This window comes from Scylla paramamosain, unplaced genomic scaffold, assembly GCF_035594125.1.
Source record: "Scylla paramamosain isolate STU-SP2022 unplaced genomic scaffold, ASM3559412v1 Contig3, whole genome shotgun sequence".
Classification (NCBI taxonomy): domain Eukaryota; kingdom Metazoa; phylum Arthropoda; class Malacostraca; order Decapoda; family Portunidae; genus Scylla; species Scylla paramamosain.
In genome coordinates, this window is record NW_026973668.1 from 4,072,501 (window position 1) to 4,091,253 (window position 18,753).

Consider the following 18,753-nt stretch of genomic DNA (forward strand, 5'->3'; position numbering starts at 1 on the left):
GAGATAATTTTTTAATAATTGGAATAGGGCTAGTGATAAGACAGAGCCCTGTGAGACACCATTGTTAATAGGTTTAGGAGAAGAAAAGTGGCCCTCTACAACTGGAACATAAGAGCATAAGAAATAAGGGAAGCTGCAAGAAGCCATCAGGCTTACACGTGGCAGTCCCTGTATGAAACATACCTACTTATTTCCACCTATCATCCCCATCCATAAATCCATCTAATCATCTCTTAAAGCTCCCTAATGCTTACCACTAGCAACTTGATTACTGAGTCTGTTCCATTCAATTCATCCACCACTCTATTTGAGAACCAATTTCTTCCTATCTCTTTTTTTTAAACCTAATTTTTTCAAGCTTGAACCCGTTATTTCTTGTTTTGTCCTGGTTACTGATCCTTAGAATTTTGCTTACGTCCCCCTTGTTATAGCCCTTATACCACTTAAATACTTCTATCAGGTCCTCTCTTAACCTACGTCTCTCTAAAGAATGTAAATTTAACAACTTCAGTCTCGCCTTGTAAGGAATACTCCTCATCCCCTGTATCCTTTTAGTCATTCTCCTTTGTACTGATTCTAATAGACCTGTATCCTTCCTGTAATATGGGTACCAGAACTGTACAGCGTAGTCTAGATGAGGTCTGACCAGCGCCAAATATAACTTTAATATAACTTCAGGCCTTCTACTTTTAACACCTAAAAATGAATCCTAATACCCTAATTGGCATTTCTGGCCCCCTATGCATTGCTTTCTTAGACTGAGTTAGTAACTGGTCATTACCATACTTCTTACTAATTTGCTTTAAGAATCTTTCGTCCATAGCAATGGAAAGTAATGGTAAGTGTCAGATTTCATCTCCATTGATGACTAATGCACTACACTGTACATATACTTCCAAAGTTTTTTTTTTTTTTTGTCTTGAACATTCTTTGGTTTTGCACCTACTAATCTGCATAATCTTTAAAAAAAATCACTACAAGGTGTTTTCTCTGTCTTATTTAAAGATATTTGAGTTTCAGTCATTTCCTCATTAACAGTAGTGGTCATAAGAGGTATAACTTTGCTCCTACAGGAGAGTGAAAGGCTAGGGTGCCAGAAGGGTGTCAACTAGCTACAAGCCAGGCCACAGCAGTGCCTTCACAGCGACTCTTACAACGTCTGGGTTATGAGTCTCTCTATACCATGGACTATACCACTTTTGAGATTGCTGGGGAACGTGTGTTTGATGTTGACAAGATGTTGGGCACAACCTCTGCCAAGGTGATGGTCCATGAGCTCAAGCCAGAGGATAAGCAGGTCCACTCTAAGGAGTGATTCATTCAGCTAAAATTTCCATAAATAACAAAAGAATGGCCTCTCCCATCTCCATGCCCAGCAACATGCTTCAGCCCTGCAGTCATGGGATGAAATATGTACTCAAGTAATCCCTCCTTTGTCCTTTCCCTTTTCCTGTGAGCTATAAGAATGCATTTTCAAGTACAGTACTAAACTGTGTGTGTGTGTGTGTGTGTGTGTGTGGATGAGCATGTATGCAAACACATGATCGGTGCTACATTAAGTGTAAAGGACAACGTAACCATTGGTCTTCCAGGACGTATGCTGTTGCTGTTCCTCATAACTGTGCTTCACTGCCACTCAAGTAAAGTCCAAATAGACTGCATTTTATCACTGTCTAAATACCTAAAGCAATGAGAATCAAAATGTCATCATGCATGGCATGCTGTTGGCTGAGTAAAATGTGATCATATATGTTTATGTACTATGTCCAACAGAAACTGTGTCTACATATGGTAAAATGTAATGTGACTGTGTAGGCATTGTTACCCACTCATGTATCTAAATATGCATATACACCAACCTGCGTGGTCTGAACTCTAGACTAGGTATTTCTCCAGCAGTACTGGCAATAGTTTTTGATGTACCAGAGTCATTTACCTAGCATGAGGTATGACTGTGTTAATTACTGTCATGATTCCCAGAATCTCTGGTCTTTTCAGTAGCATCTGGCAACTACATGAGTCATTTGCTGGTGGTTGTAGTGGTGTGTCCATGTGATGAGTGAACATGCCCTATTGCATGTTATCAACATGCAGAACTAATATGCATATCTAACAAATCACACAGAATGCTCTTGTCAAGATACAGATCACAACAAACTAGTCCCATTTTGAAATTAAGCAAATATTTTTAAGTCAAGGGGGAGGGATTGTTAGATGTCACTTTAAGAACAATACTATCCATAAAGAATAACAATAGTTCACACACTCAATTATATCTACCCAGAAGGGTAACACACAACACAAAAAGCAAAATTCTGCACAACAGCCTGTTCAATGAATGGCATATATTGTTGTGCAGAAAGTTATAGGACTTGGCTTATGTAAGTTTGAATCTTCAAGATTCTGTGTGACAATATCATAAAAATTATTGAAAGGGTGTCAGAAATTTACAATTTCTAACAATACACATATTTGTTTGTTGATAGCTACGCACTAATAAAAATTTAATAATTTCTAACAATACATATATTTGTTTGGTGATAGCTAAGTACTAATAAAAATTCATTTCTAACAACACATATATTTGTTTGGTGATAGCTAAGTACTAATAAAAATTCATTTCTAACAACACATATATCTGTTTGGTGATGGCTAAGTACTAATAAAAAATACATATTACAATATATATAAATTTAAACTGAACTAGCCATGATAGGGGGTCATGAATAATATTGGAACCATCATAACAGATCTTACAGATCTTCATTCAACTCTGGTCAGACAACAACACATCCTACTCTCTACCACTCTACACTATCAAACAGACCCGTTCAGCCATGTAATCTATGGTGTACTCAGGCCTGCAGTTACTGTTAAGTTACTTTGTAACCTTAAGTCCGCCCAACCAATGTAAATCTTTAGAACCTGAAACTCCATCAATATCCAGTTTTCCAAAGAAAACCATTACACACACTACTCTACAATAGAGAGATTAAAGAGTAGACAAATTTATCTACATGTAAGCCTGATGAATTCTTGCAGCTTCCTTACTTTCTATATTCTTATGTTTTTAACCATGAGAGAGATAATAATGCAACTTGAGATGTCATATTGTATAGATGACTGTATTTCATGTATACTTCATCTGTATAGGACCAAATCTCAAGTACAAAATAAAGCATCACAGGTCTTCAAGAGGAAGATACTAAAGATGCTAATGAAGGGGTAAAGATGGAAGAACGATGTAGAAAAGTCAGTACAAGGTGGAGTCAAAACTCTGATGAAGAGTTACGCAAGTATGTAGAAATGTAACCATAAATGAGTAAAGCCAAGAAGTTCCATATAGCCTTTCTTTCTCCATGACTTATTTCATGTCTCCTGATGATGATGCAAAACACTGACAAGTATTACAGAAAATTCAGAATCATAATAGTACTTTTGGTCTATAAATATTTTCCATATATCAACGAATATGTACCTCAAAAAGGCTGATTTACAAAGATGAATTCTGATAATTTAAATATAAAACAACCTTGCAAGAATGGTAAAGCTGGATCACAATACATATACTCGTACATGCATGCATACATACATACATACACACATTATACATTATATATATATGGAGTGACAAAACGGCCAGGAAGGAAACTTGAGAGAGGGTAGAGATAACATGAAAGAAGCTTAGAGATAAAAAAAAAAAAAAATCATGCACTTAATAATGTAATAAAAAAAATCTTCCTGCAAGGTGGTCTCATTTCTTAAAGTTCATCTTTATGTTTCCATTTCCTAAGCCTCTTGAAGGCAGTTATATATATATATATATATATATATATATATATATATATATATATATATATATATATATATTTTTTTTTTTTTTTTTTTTTTTTTTTTACACAACATGTGTAATTAAGTGTGAATATAAGATAAACCCATCTGAAGTGAGGCAACGTTTAAGTTCAAGTGATGGTGTGTAATCGCACTCTGTGATCCACGAACGCTCACATTCTTGTGTGTGTGTGTGTGTGTGTGTGTGTGTGTGTGTGTGTGTGTGTGTGTGTGTGTGTGTGTGTGTGTGTGTGTGTGTGTTTTATGTAAGGAGGGACACAGGCCAAGGGCAACAAAAATCCAATAAAAAAAAAAAAAGCCTATTGAGATGCCAGTCCCAGAAAAGGGTTCAAAGCGGTAGTAAAAAAATGAAGGATATCTGTCTTGGAACCTCCCTCTTGAAGGAATTCAAGTCATAGGAAGGTGGAAATACAGAACCAGGCAGGAGGTTGCAGAGTTTACCAGAGAAAGGGATGAATGATTGAGAATGCTGGTTAACTCTTGCATTAGAGAGGTGGACAGAATAGGGGTGAGAGAAAGAAGAAAGTCTTGTGCAGCGAGACCGTGGGAGGAGGGGAGGCATCCATTTAGCAAGATCAGAAGAGCAGTTAGCATGAAAATAGCGGTAGAAGACAGCTAGAGATGCACCATTGCGGCGATGAAAGAGAGGCTGAAGACAGTTAGTTAGAGGAGAGGAGCTGATGAGACGAAAAGCTTTTGATTCCACCCTGTCTAGAAGAGTGGTATGAGTGGAACCCCCAGACATGTGAAGCATGGGACGGATAAGGCCCCAGAACAGAGTTAGCAGCTGGGGAGGTGAAAAAACGGGCGGAGACGTCCCAGAACGCATAACTTCATAGAAGCTGTTTTAGCTAGAGATGAGATGGGAAGTTTCCAGTTCAGATTGTAAGTAAAGGACAGACCGAGGATGTTCAGTGTAGAATAGGAAGACAGTTGAGTGTCATTGAAGAAGAGAGGATAGTTGTCTGGAAGGTTGTGTCAAGTTGATAGATGGAGGAATTGAGTTTTGAGGCATTGAACAATACCAAGTTTGCTCTGCGCCAATCAGAAATTTTAGAAAGATCAGAAGTCAGGCGTTCTGTGGCTTCCCTGCGTGAAATGTTTAATTCCTGAGGGGTTGGACGTCTATGAAAAGACGTGGAAAAAGTGTAGGGTGGTATCATCAGTGTAGGAGTGGATAGAACAAGAAGTTTGGTTTAGAAGGTCATTGATGAATAACAGGAAGAAAGTGGGTGACAGGACAGAACCCTGAGGAACACTACTGTTAATCAATTTAGAAGAACAGTGATCGTCTACCACAGCAGCAATAGAATGGTTAGAAAGGAAACTTAAGATGAAGTTACAGAGAAAAGGATAGAAGCTGTAGGATGGTAGTTTGGAAATCAAAGCTTCATGCCAGACTCTATCAGAAACTTTTGATATATCCAAGGCAACAGCAAAAATTTCACCAAAATCTCTAAAAGAGGATGACCAAGACTCAGTAAGGAAAGCCAGAAGATCACCAGTAGAGCAGCCTTGACAGAACCCATACTGGCGATCAGATAGAAGGTTGTGAAGTGATAGATGTTTAAGAATCTTCCTGTTGAGGATAGATTTAAAATCTTTAGATAGACAGGAAATTAAAGCAATAGGACTGTAGTTTGAGGGATTAGAACGGTCACCGTTTTTAGGAACAGGCTGAATGTAGGCAAACTTCCAGCAAGAAGGAAAGGTTGATAGACAGAGCTGAAAGAGTTTTACTAGGCAAGGTGCAAGCAAGGAGGCACAGTTTTGGAGAACAATAGGAGGGACCCCATCAGGTCCACAAGCCTTCCGAGGGTTTAGGCCTGTGAGAGCATGAAAAATATCATTGTGAAGAATTTTAATAGGTAGCATGAAGTAGTCAGAGGGTGGAGGAGAGGGAGGAACAAGCCTTGAAACGTCCAAGGTAGAGTTTTTAGCAAAGGTTTGAGCGAAGATTTCAGCTTTAGAAATAGATGTGATAGCAGTGGTGCCATCTGGTTGAAATAAAGGAGGGAAAGAAGAAGCAAAGCTATTGTAGATATTTTTAGCTAAATGCCAGAAGTCATGAGGGGAGTTAGATCTTGAAAGATTTTGACACTTTCTGTTAATGAAGGAGTTTTTTAGCTGGTTGGAGAACAGACTTGGCATGGTTCCCAGCAGAAATATTAAGTGCATGAGATTCTGGTGATGGAAGGCTTAAGTACCTTTTGTGGGCCACCATTCTATCATGTATAGCATGAGAACAAGTTGTGTTAAACCAAGGTTTGGAAGATTTAAGTAGAGAAAAGAGTTGGGAATGTACGCCTCCATGCCAGACACTATCACTTCTGCTATGCGCTTGGCACATAAACACAGGTCTCTGACACGGAAACAGTAATCATTCCAAGGAAAATCAGCAAAATACCTCCTCAGGTCCCCCCAACTAGCAGAGGCAAAATGCCAGAGGCACCTCATCTTAGGGGTGTCCTGAGGAGGGATCGGAGCAATAGGACAAGATACAGATATGAGATTGTGATCGGAGGAGCCCAATGGAGAAGAGAGGGTGACAGCATAAGCAGAAGGCTTAGAGGTTAGGAAAAGGTCAAGAATGTTGGGTGTATCTCCAAGACAGTCAGGAATACGAGTAGGGTGTTGCACCAATTACTTTAGGTCATGGAGGATAGCAAAGTTGAAGGCTAGTTCACCAAGATGATCAGTGAAGGAAGAGCAAGGGCAAAGCTGATGGTGAACATTGAATGGACATCTCTGCAAAAGGGAAGAGTCAGAATGTGCTCCACTTTGGAAGTTATATAGTCAAAGAATTTCTTATAGTCAGAGGAGTTAGGTGAGAGGTATACAGCACAGATAAATTTACTTTGAGAGTGACTCTGTAGTCGTAGCCAGATGGTGGAAAACTTGGAAGATTCAAGAGTGTGGGCACGAGAGCAGGTTAAGTCGTTGTGCACATAAACGTAGCTTTGGATTGAAAATGAAAATAGAGAAAGTAGGAGGGAACAGAAAAGGGGCTACTGTCAGTTTCCTCAGACACCTGAGTTTCAGTGAGGAAAAGAAGATGAGGTTTAGAAGAGGAGAGGTGGTGTTCTACATATTGAAAATTTTATCTTAGACTGCGAATGTTGCAGAAATTAATGAAGAAAAAGTTGAGGGATGTGTGAAAACAATTAGGATCGTTGTTAGAAGGGCAGTCCAACCTGGGGACATTTGTGGTCCCTTCCCTAGATGAGGACTCCGAGGCTGGTGTACGAGTCGCCATGATAATTTTGAAATTCTGAGTGAAGGGTGTGTGTGTTACTAGGTGCTTGTAATTTTGTGTGGAGGAAGAATGTCATCTTTAGAGGGGAGGCTGTGACTGCCCCCTTGTGTTGTGAGACACAAAGGGAAACGTTCAGTGAGGTCACAGCTGGGTTTAATGATAAGTTCACAGCACCCCCCCTGATCCAGTGCTTTAGACCTCACTGGGAGTAATTATCGTTCTGGCAGGTGCCTTCTGCCTCCTCCTTTTGTATTTATGGTATTTACAGGTGGACAATGTATGTGCTAAACAAGGAAGGAATACTGGCAAGGAACAGGGCTATATTTACACACATTAGAGGGTGCTTGTTAGTTAATATGAGTTAACAGCAGCCCTGTCACTGTTGACTGAGTGTTGGGTGCCAACTTAGAATCATGGTGAGAATGAGTCCCCTCACTCTTCCCTCTCTGTTGTCTCGTGTTTTGTGTATCGTCTCGTTGTGCCATTAAATGTTACTGGGATTCATAGTTCTGTTAAGAGCTTTGGACCCAGAGAATTATATTTTCTCTGATGTGCAGTGGCATCTACTCCCTCCTCTGACTTAGCCATTTCTGTGGGGTATTGGCCTGTCTTCTGGGAGGCTGTAAACGGTATTGTTCAGCAGGAGGTGGTAATATTCCATGAGCGTGGGTGGTGTTGTTTCGAGAGGGTGGTAGCTCATAGAATATTACAGTCTTCAAAAGAGTTTTTCACTTGTCAAAGCTGTGCCTTCTAAAATATGAATTGTGATTCTTTCTCAGCGTGTTGGAGTTGTTAAACAGTTTAAATACTTCCTTCCCTATTGTTTGGCGAAATAGGGTTACAATCTCATATTTGTCAATTGTTACATGAGGCCAGTAGGACCCTGTAAATGTATATGTGAACCCCGCACTAACCTATGCAGGAGGTAGGTTAGGGAGGCTGACCCAAGGTAATGACAGCCATAAAGGGGGCTGAATTTGGTGTTATGACCATCAGTTTTAAGGGTTGCAGGAGATGAGAAAGACCCTGTAACCTGTAGTTGAGCCCCACACTAGATTACATAGTAGCTGAGTTAAAGATAAAGGCAGCAGTGAGAGGGATGGAATCTGGGTCATAACAATATATATATATATATATATATATATATATATATATATATATATATATATATATATATATATATATATATATATATATATATATATATATATATATATTATTTTTCTTTACTGGAACGAAATCACGAAGACTTCAACCAGAGCATCGATGGCTTTGAAGCAACATGAACATAATAAAAGTGACAAACAATCACAGTAGCATGAAAAAAGTCCCTATATGAGGAAGATATTGAGAAAAAAGTATGATGTTTTAAAAATGTATCTGAACAAGTGCTGGAAAGAAAATGACCAATCATAACTCACCTCCCTCCTGGTGTCGCCCTTCATTGCAGGTGTAGGTGTGAGGGACAGGTGTTGTAATTCATCAGCAGTGGCAGGTCGCCAGATGAACCCAAGAGACTCATCAGGTGTGGGATTCCTAAATAAAAAGGCAGGCTATTGCATAACTGATATTATATTTTATCTACACTGTTACCCTTCTATTTCATCTGTTATCCAATTTTCTTGATCTACAGTATGTCCTACCTATCTACACCTTGGCTCCTTTGCTATTTGACTATCATGGCTTCTCAAGCTTAATAAAATGTTACAGGACAAGTTTAGAGTATAATCTTTAAAGCCATCAAAGGCACCTAAATGAATGATGGAGCAGTTGAAGCCTTTTAATGCCTAGTTTTATTTATTTTTTTCAAAGTTGAGTCTATGGTTATTAGTACCATACTCTAATTGGATTAACTACTGATCATTTAGATAATATGTAGTACTTTTCCACTTTTCGTGTTAGCGATTTTTCAGTGACAGACATAACAAGGAAATGTGGTTGACTGGAAAACTTTTACAATTTGAAATTTGAAAGCCCTCATCTGCATCAGCATCTATATAACCAAATAGGTGACCAAGAGCCTACTAAAGGAGAGTAAATCGAAATCACATTCATTGTGACATTACTATTGCTATTCAATAATGAAGTACTATTCATTGTATCCTCTTTCCATATGTGATGCAATGATGTGTCTTATGATGACAGGAATATGCATATGTGATTCACAACCCCCAACAGTTTGTTTTCAAGTTAAGTAGCAATACTTTGTGTGCATGTGTGTGTGTGTGTGTGTGTGTGTGTATGTGTGTGTGTGTGTGTGTGTGTGTGTGTGTGTGTGTGTGTGTGTGTGTGTGTGTGTGTGTGTGTGGGAGGGGGGGGATGGGGAGAGGGAATTGTAAACATCAGCTATACTCTCTTGAACAGATTTTAGGAGTCCATGTAATTTTTTCATACACTGAAGATCTTATTTCTTGTCCAAGGACAGTAACTACTACATGGTCCTCAATGAAAACCTTCAGCAACCTCAGTGAGTTAACTTCAGCATAATAAGTAGAGACCTCACCACCATTGAATTTACAGGCAGCCAGTTATATGCGCTTGTGTGTGTGTGTGTGTGTGTGTGTGTTTCTTAGTAAGTCTAGAAAGAGAATAATACAAAAAAAAAATATATATATTAATAAAATTACCCCAATGCAGCAAAGTTCACCCAAAGTTTCATCATAATGTCTCTCAGTCTCAAATGTCCGTGAGCAGGGCCAGGCGAGTGAGCCATTGTGGATTGGAGAAGTTTTCAGCGAGGAGGTTGTTTCTTGTGAAAGAGGAAAGTGAGTCTCTTGCTGCATGTAACACACACACATGACAGCGTGCCCCCATGACTCAACCAGCGAACCTCGCTGAGCTAGAGCAGGTCGCCATAGTGCTTGTTGACCTCGTCCTTCAATACCTGAAACTGGCAGTGATTTAGGCCATGGGAGTGGATGGAGTTGACAACCTTCACCATGACAGACATGACATCCATGAGGTTGGCAGACTAGGTGCACAGAGATCCTTGGTGTACTTGGTAGCCTCATAGTGGTGCACTAGCAATGAATCAGCACCTTCCTTCTTTCCAACCATTACCTGGGCACCGTCGGTCGTCACATAGTTGAGACAGGAAAGTTCAAGTGAGTGCTGTTCTACTCACTGAAGGACGGCGTCGAAGAAGTCTTGTCCAGTGGTGGTACCATGACAGGTTGAAGGAATTCCTCACAAATGAAAATGGCCAGCTGGGTAGTATCCATGATGGTGCTCTCATCAAGGACCAGGGAAAAAGCAACAAGAGTTGAGTGTCCAGTATTCATTTAATCGTGCACATTGTCGATATCTCAATGTGGCAATGAATGATGCAGGATGAAAGACTCACACCCTCAAAGTCATGACGCTGTGGCAACAAGACACTCCTTGAAGTCCCCATCCGAGAATGGCTTTATCTGACAAGCAAAGAGGTGGGAGACCTCAATAACTGGCACACGTTAATTTATCGACATCAGCAGTTTGCTTGTGGCAGACCAAATTTATTTTCTGTTGGTTGCCTGATTGTCTAGCGATGGTGTCATTCCTCTCATTGGCAGACATCGACGCACAGTTTAATGTTCGGTGCTCTGTCTCCTAGTGGCGGTGCACCTTGAACTCTTAAGACAGCAACAGTCTTGAAATATATGAGGCCCTCCAGGAAGAAGAACAGTCTTGAAATATATGAGGCCCTCCAGGAAGAACTTCTGTTTCCACTCAGAGTTGAAGACAGCAAAGGTGTTTTAGAACAATTTATTTATTTCTGGTTGGAGTTTTTCGTGCCGGATTGCAATGTAAATGTCAAGCAGACCAGCCCTTTGGGGCAACATGGAAGAGTTTAATGATATTGTAAACGGCCAAGGGAAGGGGAAGGGGAAGGGGGAATATTAATACTATGGCTGTATAACCCACAGGCCATAGGTTTTCTGCCCCTGGTCTAGCACAAGGTCTAGTTTTTCAAAATAACTGTTAAGGTCAAGAGAGGCTATAATCAGGTCATCCAGCTGTATGTACAAACCGTGACCAATGATGCCCCAAAACAGATTATTTAGCATTTGCTTGAAGGCGAGATGTGCATTCCGTAAACCCATAAGATATAAGGGCATGTAATGACCATTGTGAGTACTGAAAGCCGTTATCCCTCTCTCAGTTCTTTATTGAAAAGAATCTGGAAGAAGCCTTGAAATAGTCAATGCTGCTAAATTTAGTATTACCTCTTCAATAGATTGGAAAAGTAAACTGAGAACAGGTAATGGGTAATGATTAGGAACTGTAAACGTGCTGCCTTTTCAGAAATCACTAACTGGTGTTAAATAGGACTCACTTACTAAAGGAAAAAAAGAAAGGATGTATGAACGTCTAGGTATTTTTATGCGTGCATTTGTGAATACTGCTGTTATGAAAGCACACATTTATTGAAAAAAAAATTAAAGTATTCATATGTATGCATATGTGCTTGTGTATATACAATATGTGACACTGCGTCTACATAGCACAGCAGAGTAACATGTTTAAAGAAATCCACACTGGAAATATGTAGCAGACATGGGAATGGATCAGCTAACTGGAGAGAAAGTTAATGAGGCACAACAATGTACTATTTGGCAAGTCTGTGTAACAATACTGCAGTTGGGAAGATGGTACTCAAGACGTTAAATTATGCAGCAACCAAAAAGCAATTGCAAGTCATGGAGAGTGACACGGAGTCACTCTGTGAAATCTGATCGAGGTGTCGGTAATGCCTGTTACCAGCTTGGTAAAAACTCTTGCTTGGGAACATTACCAAACGACTGTGAAATCGGCCCTTAGTCACCTGTGGCAGCAGTTCTGCTGGTTAGGGATGTGCAAATACGTGCAAGAATGGTGCAAAGTATGTGACACCTGCAACGCCACGAAGAGACTGGCGTGAAGAGGATGAGCACCATGACAGCTGTATCAGCTGTATCATCTTTTCCTCACTGAAACTCAGGTGTCTGAGGCAACTGACAGTAGTCCCTTTCCTGTTCCCTCCTACTTTCTCTATCCTCATTTTCGATCCAAAGCTGGATGTTGCGTCTATGTGCGCAACGACTTAACCTGCTCTCGTGCCCACGCTCTTGAATCTTCCGAGTTTTCCACCATCTGGCTACGACTATAGAGTCACTCTCAAACTAAATTTATCTGTGCTGTATACCTCTCATCTAACTCCTCTGACTATAAGAAATTCTTTGACTACTTAATTTCTAAAGTGGAACACATTCTGACTCTTCCCTTTTGCAGAGATGTCCATTCAATGTTCACCATCAGCTTTGCCCTTGCTCTTCCTTCACTGATCATCTTGGTGAACTAGCCTTCAACTTTGCTGTCCTCCATGACCTAGAGCAATTGGTGCAACACCCTACTCGTATTCCTGACCGTCTTGGAGATGCGCCCAGCATTCTTGACCTTTTCCTGCCCCCTAATCCTTCTGCTTATGCTGTCACCCTCTCTTCTCCGTTGGGCTCCTCCAATCACAATCTCATATCTGTATCTTGTCCTATCGCTCCAATCCCTCCTCAGGATCCACCTAAGCTGCTTGGGGGGACCTGAGGTGGTATTTTGCTGATTTTCCTTGGAATGACTACTGCTTCCGTGTCAGAGACCCGTCTTTGTGTGCCGAGCGCATAACAGAGGTGATAGTGTCTGGCATGGAGGCGTACATTCCTCACTCTTTTTCTCGATCTAAATCTTCCAAACCTTGGAATAAATCATGCTATACATGATAGAGAGGTGCCCCACAAAGGGTACTTAAGCCTTCCATCACCAGAATCTCATGCACTTTATATTTCTGCCTGGAACCATGTCATGTCTGTTCTCCAACTAGCCAAAAACTCCTTCATTAACAGAAAGTGTCAAAATCTTTCTAGATCTAACTCCCCTCGTGACTTCTGGCATCTAGCCAAAAAATATCTCAAATAACTTTGCTTCTTCTTCTTTCCCTCCTTTATTTCAACCAGATGGCACCACTGCTATCACATCTATTTCTAAGGCTGAACACTTCGCTCAAACCTTTGCTAAAAACTCTACCTTGGACGATTCTGTGCTTGTTCCTCCCTCTCCTCCACCCTCTGACTACTTCATGTTACCTGTTAAAATTCTTCACAATGATGTTTTCCATGCCCTCGCTGGCCTAAACCCTCGGAAGGCTTATGGACCTGATGGGGTCCCTTCTATTGTTCTCCGAAACTGTGCCTCCATGCTTGCACTTTGCCTACTCAAACTCTTTCAGCTCTGTTTGTCAACATCTACCTTTCCTTCTTGCTGGAAGTTTACTACATTCAGCCTGTCCCTAAAAAAGGTGACCGTTCTAATCCCTCAAACTACCGTTCTACTGCTTTAATTTCCTGCCTATCTAAAGTTTTCTGATCTATCCTCAATAAGAAGATTCTTAAACATCTATCACTTCACAACCTTCAATCTGATCGCCAGTATGGGTTCCGTCAAGCCCGCTCCACTGGTGATCTTCTGGCTTTCCTTACTGAGTCTTGGTCATCCTCTTTTAGAGATATTGGTAAAACTTTTGCTGTTGCCTTAGACACATCAAAAGCTTTTGATAGAGTCTGGCACAAAGATTTGATTTCCAAACTACCCTCCTACAGCTTCTATCCTTCTCTTTGTAACTTCATCTCAAGTTTCCTTTCTGACCGTTGTATTGCTGCTGTGGTAGACGGTCACTGTTCTTCTCCTAAATCTATTAACAGTGGTGTTCCTCAGGGTTCTGCCCTGTCACCTACTCTCTTCTTATTATTCATTAATGATCTTCTAATCCAAACTTCTTGTCCTATCCACTCCTACACTGATGATACCACCCTCCACTTTTCCACGTCTTTTCATAGACGTCCAGCCCTTCAGGAAGTTAACATTTTACGCAGGGAAGCCACAGAACGCTTGACTTCTGATCTTTCTAAAATTTCTAATTGGAGCAAAGCAAACTTGGTATTGTTCAATGCCTCAAAAACATCCAAAGCTGGATGTTGCGTTTATGTGCGCAACAACTTAACCTGCTCTCGTGCCCACGCTCTTGAATCTTCCGAGTTTTTCACCATCTGGCTACGACTACAGAGTCACTCTCAAACTAAATTTATCTGTGCTGTATACCTCACAACTAATTCCTCTGACTATAAGAAATTCTTTGACTACTTAATTTCTAAAGTGGAGCACATTCTGACCCTCTTCACTTTTGCAGAGATCTCCATTCTTGGAGACTTCAATGTTCACCACCAGCTTTGGCTTTCCTCTCCCTTCACTGAACATCCTGGTGAACTAGCCTTCAACTTTGCTATCCTCCACAACCTAGAGCAATTGGTGCAACGCCCTACTCGTATTCCTGACTGTCTTGGAGATATGCCCAACATTTTTTACCTTTTCCTGACCTCTAATCCTTCTGCTTATGCTGTCACCCTCTCTTCTCCGTTGGGATCCTCCGATCACAATCTCATATCTGTATCTTGTCCTATCGCTCCAATCCTATTGGAGTGATAGGATCCCCCTAAGTGAAGGTGCCTCTGGTGTTTTGCCTCTGCTTGGTGGGGGTACCTGAGGAGGTATTTTGCTGATTTTCCTTGGAATGACAACTGCTTCCGTATCAGAGACACGTCTTTGTGTGCTGAGCACATAACAGAGGTGATAGTGTCAGGCATGGAGGCGTACATTCCTCACTCTTTTTCTCGCTAAACCTTCCAAACCTTGGTTTAACACAGCTTGTTCTCATGCTATACATGATAGAGAGGTGCCCCACAAAAGGTACTTAAGCCTTCCATCACCAGAATCTCATGCAATTTATATTTCTGCCCGGAACCATGCCAAGTCTGTTCTCCAACTAGCTAAAAACTACTTCATTAACAGAAAGTGTCAAAATCTTTCTAGATCTAACTCCCCTCGTGACTTCTAGCATCTAACCAAAAATATCTCCAATAACTTTCCTTCTTCTTCTTTCCCTCCTTTATTTCAGCCAGATGGTACCACTGCTATCACATCTATTTCTAAAGCTGAACTCTTCGCTCAAACCTTTGCTAAATACTCTACCTTGGACGATTCTGTGCTTGTTCCTCCCTCTCCTCCACCCTCTGACTATTTCATGCTACCTATTAAAATTCTTCGCAATGATGCTTCACTGGCCTAAACCCTCGGAAGGCTTATGGACCTGATGGGGTCCCTCCTATTGTTCTCCGAAACTGTGCCTCCGTGCTTGCACCTTGCCTAGTCAAACTCTTTCAGCTCTGTCTGTCAACATCTACATTTCCTTCTTGCTGGAAGTTTGCCTACATTCAGCCTGTTCCTAAAAAGGATGACCGTTCTAATCCCTCAAACTACCGTCCTATTGCTTTAATTTCCTGCCTATCTAAAGTTTTTAATCTATCCTCAACAAGAAGATTTTTAAACATCTATCACTTCACAATCTTCTATCTGATCGCCAGTATGGGTTCCGTTAAGGCCACTCTACTGGTGATCTTCTGGGTTTCCTTACTGAGTCTTGGTCATCCTCTTTTAGAGATTTCAGTGAAACCTTTGCTGTTGCCTTGGATATATCAAAAACTTTTGATAGAGTCTGGCACAAAGATTTGATTTCCAAACTACCCACCTATGGCTTCTATCCTTCTCTCTGTAACTTTACCTCAAGTTTCCTTTCTGACTGTCCCATTGCTGCTGTGGTAGACAGTCACTGTTCCTCTCCTAAATCTATTAACAGTGGTGTTCCTCAGAGTTCCAACCCTTCAGGAAGTAAACATTTCACGCAGGGAAGCCACAAAACACCTGACTTCTGATCTTTCTAAAATTTTTGATTGGGGCAGAGCAAACCTGGTATTTTTCAATGCCTCAAAAACTCAATTCCTCCATCTATCAACTCGATACAACCTTCCATACAACTATCCCCTCTTCTTCAATGACACTCAACTGTCCCCCTCTACTACACTGAACATCCTCGGTCTGTCCTTTACTTATAATATGAACTGGAAACTTCACATCTCACCTCTACCTAAAACAGCTTCTATGAAGTTAGGCGTTCTGAGATGTCTCTGCCAGTTTTTCTCACCCCCTCCCCAGCTGCTAACTCTGCACAAGGGCCTTATCCGTCCATGTATGGAGTATGCTTCACATGCCTGGAATCAAAAGCTTTTTGTCTCATCAACTCCTTTCCTCTAACTGACTGTCTTCAGCCTCTCTCTCATCGCCGCAGCGTTGCATCTCTAGCTGTCTTCTGCCGCTATTTTCATGCTAACTGCTCTTTTGATCTTGCTAACTGAATGCCCCCCCTCCTCCCGCGGCCTCGCTGCACAAGACTTTCTTCTTTCTCTCACCCCTATTCTGTCCACCTCTTTAATGCAAGAGTTAACCAGTATTCTCAATTATTTATGCCTTTCTCTGGTAAACTCTGGAACTCCCTGCCTGCTTCTGTATTTCCACCTTCCTATGACTTGAATTCCTTCAAGAGGAAGGTTTCAAGACACTTATTCTTCAATTTTTGACTACCGCTTTGGACCCTTTTCTGGGACTGGCATCTCAATGGGCTTTTTTTTATTATTGGATTTTTGTTGCCTTTTGCCAGTGTCCCTCCTACATAGAGAGAGAGAGAGAGAGAGAGAGAGAGAGAGAGAGAGAGAGAGAGAGAGAGAGAGAGAGAGAGAATCGCGACCGCGACGTGACAGGACGTGTGAGGAAGGAGACAAGGGAAAGCGAATTGAGTCCTTGCGAGTAGAGTTTGCGTGTTACTGACTGTGATGGGAGTGCCTGCTGCTCCTGTATCTGCCTATGTGTCGTGACTGTATTGCACGGTGACTTGTGTACTGTTGAATAATATATATGAACATAAGGAGAAGTGTGTTTTCCTCTCCCTGTTCTGCGTGACAGAGAGTGACCGGGTGAGTCAGAGCCACAGCCGTTTTCAGCGCCCACGTAAAATCCTCCCCGAAACACACGCCCCGAAACCCGCAACGGTGTGAAGCGCCCTTCGACTGCTGGTGATGGAGTACGTTTCAATATGAATAAAACTTGAATACCGTACTCTGTTTGTTATTTTTCCTTGTGAAGGAAAGGCTGAAAACAATTCATGCATTAAATAACTATTATTCAGTAACTATTTACTTACTGAAAGTCGTAAAAATTAAAATAACATTACCTAAGGGTGGGTTAACAGGAAGTTTGGCAACATCATAAATGCTTTAGTTACCCATCAAAATCTAGTTTCTAGAAATGGCCGACAGAATTGTCAATTCAGTATTGTCAAGGGATCGGAACTAGTTCAGGCTTCATGTTCCTTGTCTCTTTAGCTTCTTTGGGGTTAGCTAACCATGGAATAATTGTTATACGGTACCGTTTAATTGTAGTTTTGTGAGTGTGAGTGCATGTACAACATAAGTAGCAATTGTCCTTACCAGTAGCTATTGATAATTTGCATGACTCATACTTATATCTTGCAAGCTAGAAGAGGTGTAGATAAGTGTCATCTGGCAGAGGTAATGACATGGGAGGCAGAGAGTGAGGCACTCTGTGGCACTGAGGGGCAGAGAGAGAGTATCGAGACAGCAACGTGACAAGACGTGTGAGGAAGGACAAAAGAGAAAGCAAAACGAGTCTTTGCGAGTAGAGTTTGCATGTGACTGACTGTGACGGTGCGAGTGTCTGCTGCCCCTGTACCTGGCTGTGTGTCGTAACTACATTGCATGATGACTTGTGTATTGTTAATATATGGACACACATGCCCCGAACCCTGTAATGGTGTGAGGTGCCCCTTGCCTGTTGGTGAGGGTACGTTTTAATATATATATATATATATATATATATATATATATATATATATATATATATATATATATATATATATATATTTTTTTTTTTTTTTTTTTTATTTATCTATTTATTTATTGATTGATTGATTGATTAATTAATTGATATGCAATATGCAACAGGTTTTGTGTCTATATCCTGTCATTTTCACTTATCACTACAGGAAACATACTATATAAATATGAGTTGAATGATGTGCTTGTATGCTGTGTGGCATGGCCTTACAAAGTGCTATACATACCTGCATAGTATCGGTGTATAAAGACTGTCTTGGGAAATCCCTTTTTCTCTCTCTCTCTTTTTTTTTTTTTGCTGCATGCATATGACATTACGTGTCTGCCTGGTCCTCTCTTATATCGCATAATAATAATAATAGTAATTATTATATATATATATATATATATATATATATATATATATATATATATATATATATATATATATATATTTTTTTTTTTTTTTTTTTTTTTTTTTTTTTGCCTTATAAGTTAGTACAGCGAGCGAGAGAGAGAGAGAGAGAGAGAGAGAGAGAGAGAGAGAGAGAGAGAGAGAGAGAGAGAGAGAGAGAGAGAGAGAGAGAGAGAGAGAGAGAGAGAGAGAGTGTGTGTGTGTGTGTGTGTGTGTGTATGTAGGTGAGTGGGTGGGTGGGGGGAGGGGAATATAGAAGAAATCTACGTAAGTTACCCCTGAAGCGTTTTCTCTGAATATACTCGTCGCCAACAACTGGCAGTACCGCCGCTGTCCTCCAAACTTTAACGCACATCGCTACTTCTTTCCTCCTTGGAATCCACCCATCATAGTCACAACATACGTAGGGGTCCCGAACAACATTTCACCTTAGACCCCCAAAA

The 18,753-nt window shown here is 40.7% G+C and overlaps 2 protein-coding genes across 10 annotated transcripts in view; one reads left to right on the top strand and one right to left on the bottom strand.

The window, feature by feature from the left end:
* The window catches only part of LOC135096376 (uncharacterized), a 127,398-nt gene that overhangs the window by 97,365 nt on the left and 11,280 nt on the right, over positions 1 to 18,753 (top strand). The gene's annotated exons all lie outside the window — the stretch shown is intronic.
* LOC135096373 (uncharacterized) overlaps positions 1 to 18,753 on the bottom strand; it is a 53,054-nt gene that overhangs the window by 33,493 nt on the left and 808 nt on the right. For 4 of the 7 annotated variants that reach the window (XR_010264721.1, XR_010264720.1, XR_010264723.1 and 1 more), the window contains one exon: positions 8,530 to 8,644. Coding sequence is in view for 3 of the 7 variants with exons in the window: in XM_063997837.1 (XP_063853907.1) it covers positions 8,530 to 8,644; positions 9,736 to 9,770 (150 nt within the window). In the remaining 4 variants the exon portion in view is untranslated. Of the gene's footprint in view, positions 1 to 8,529; positions 8,645 to 9,735; positions 9,796 to 17,490; positions 17,863 to 18,753 lie in introns of those variants that run through there. The other 3 variants (XM_063997837.1, XM_063997839.1, XM_063997838.1) reach the window with 2 other exon arrangements.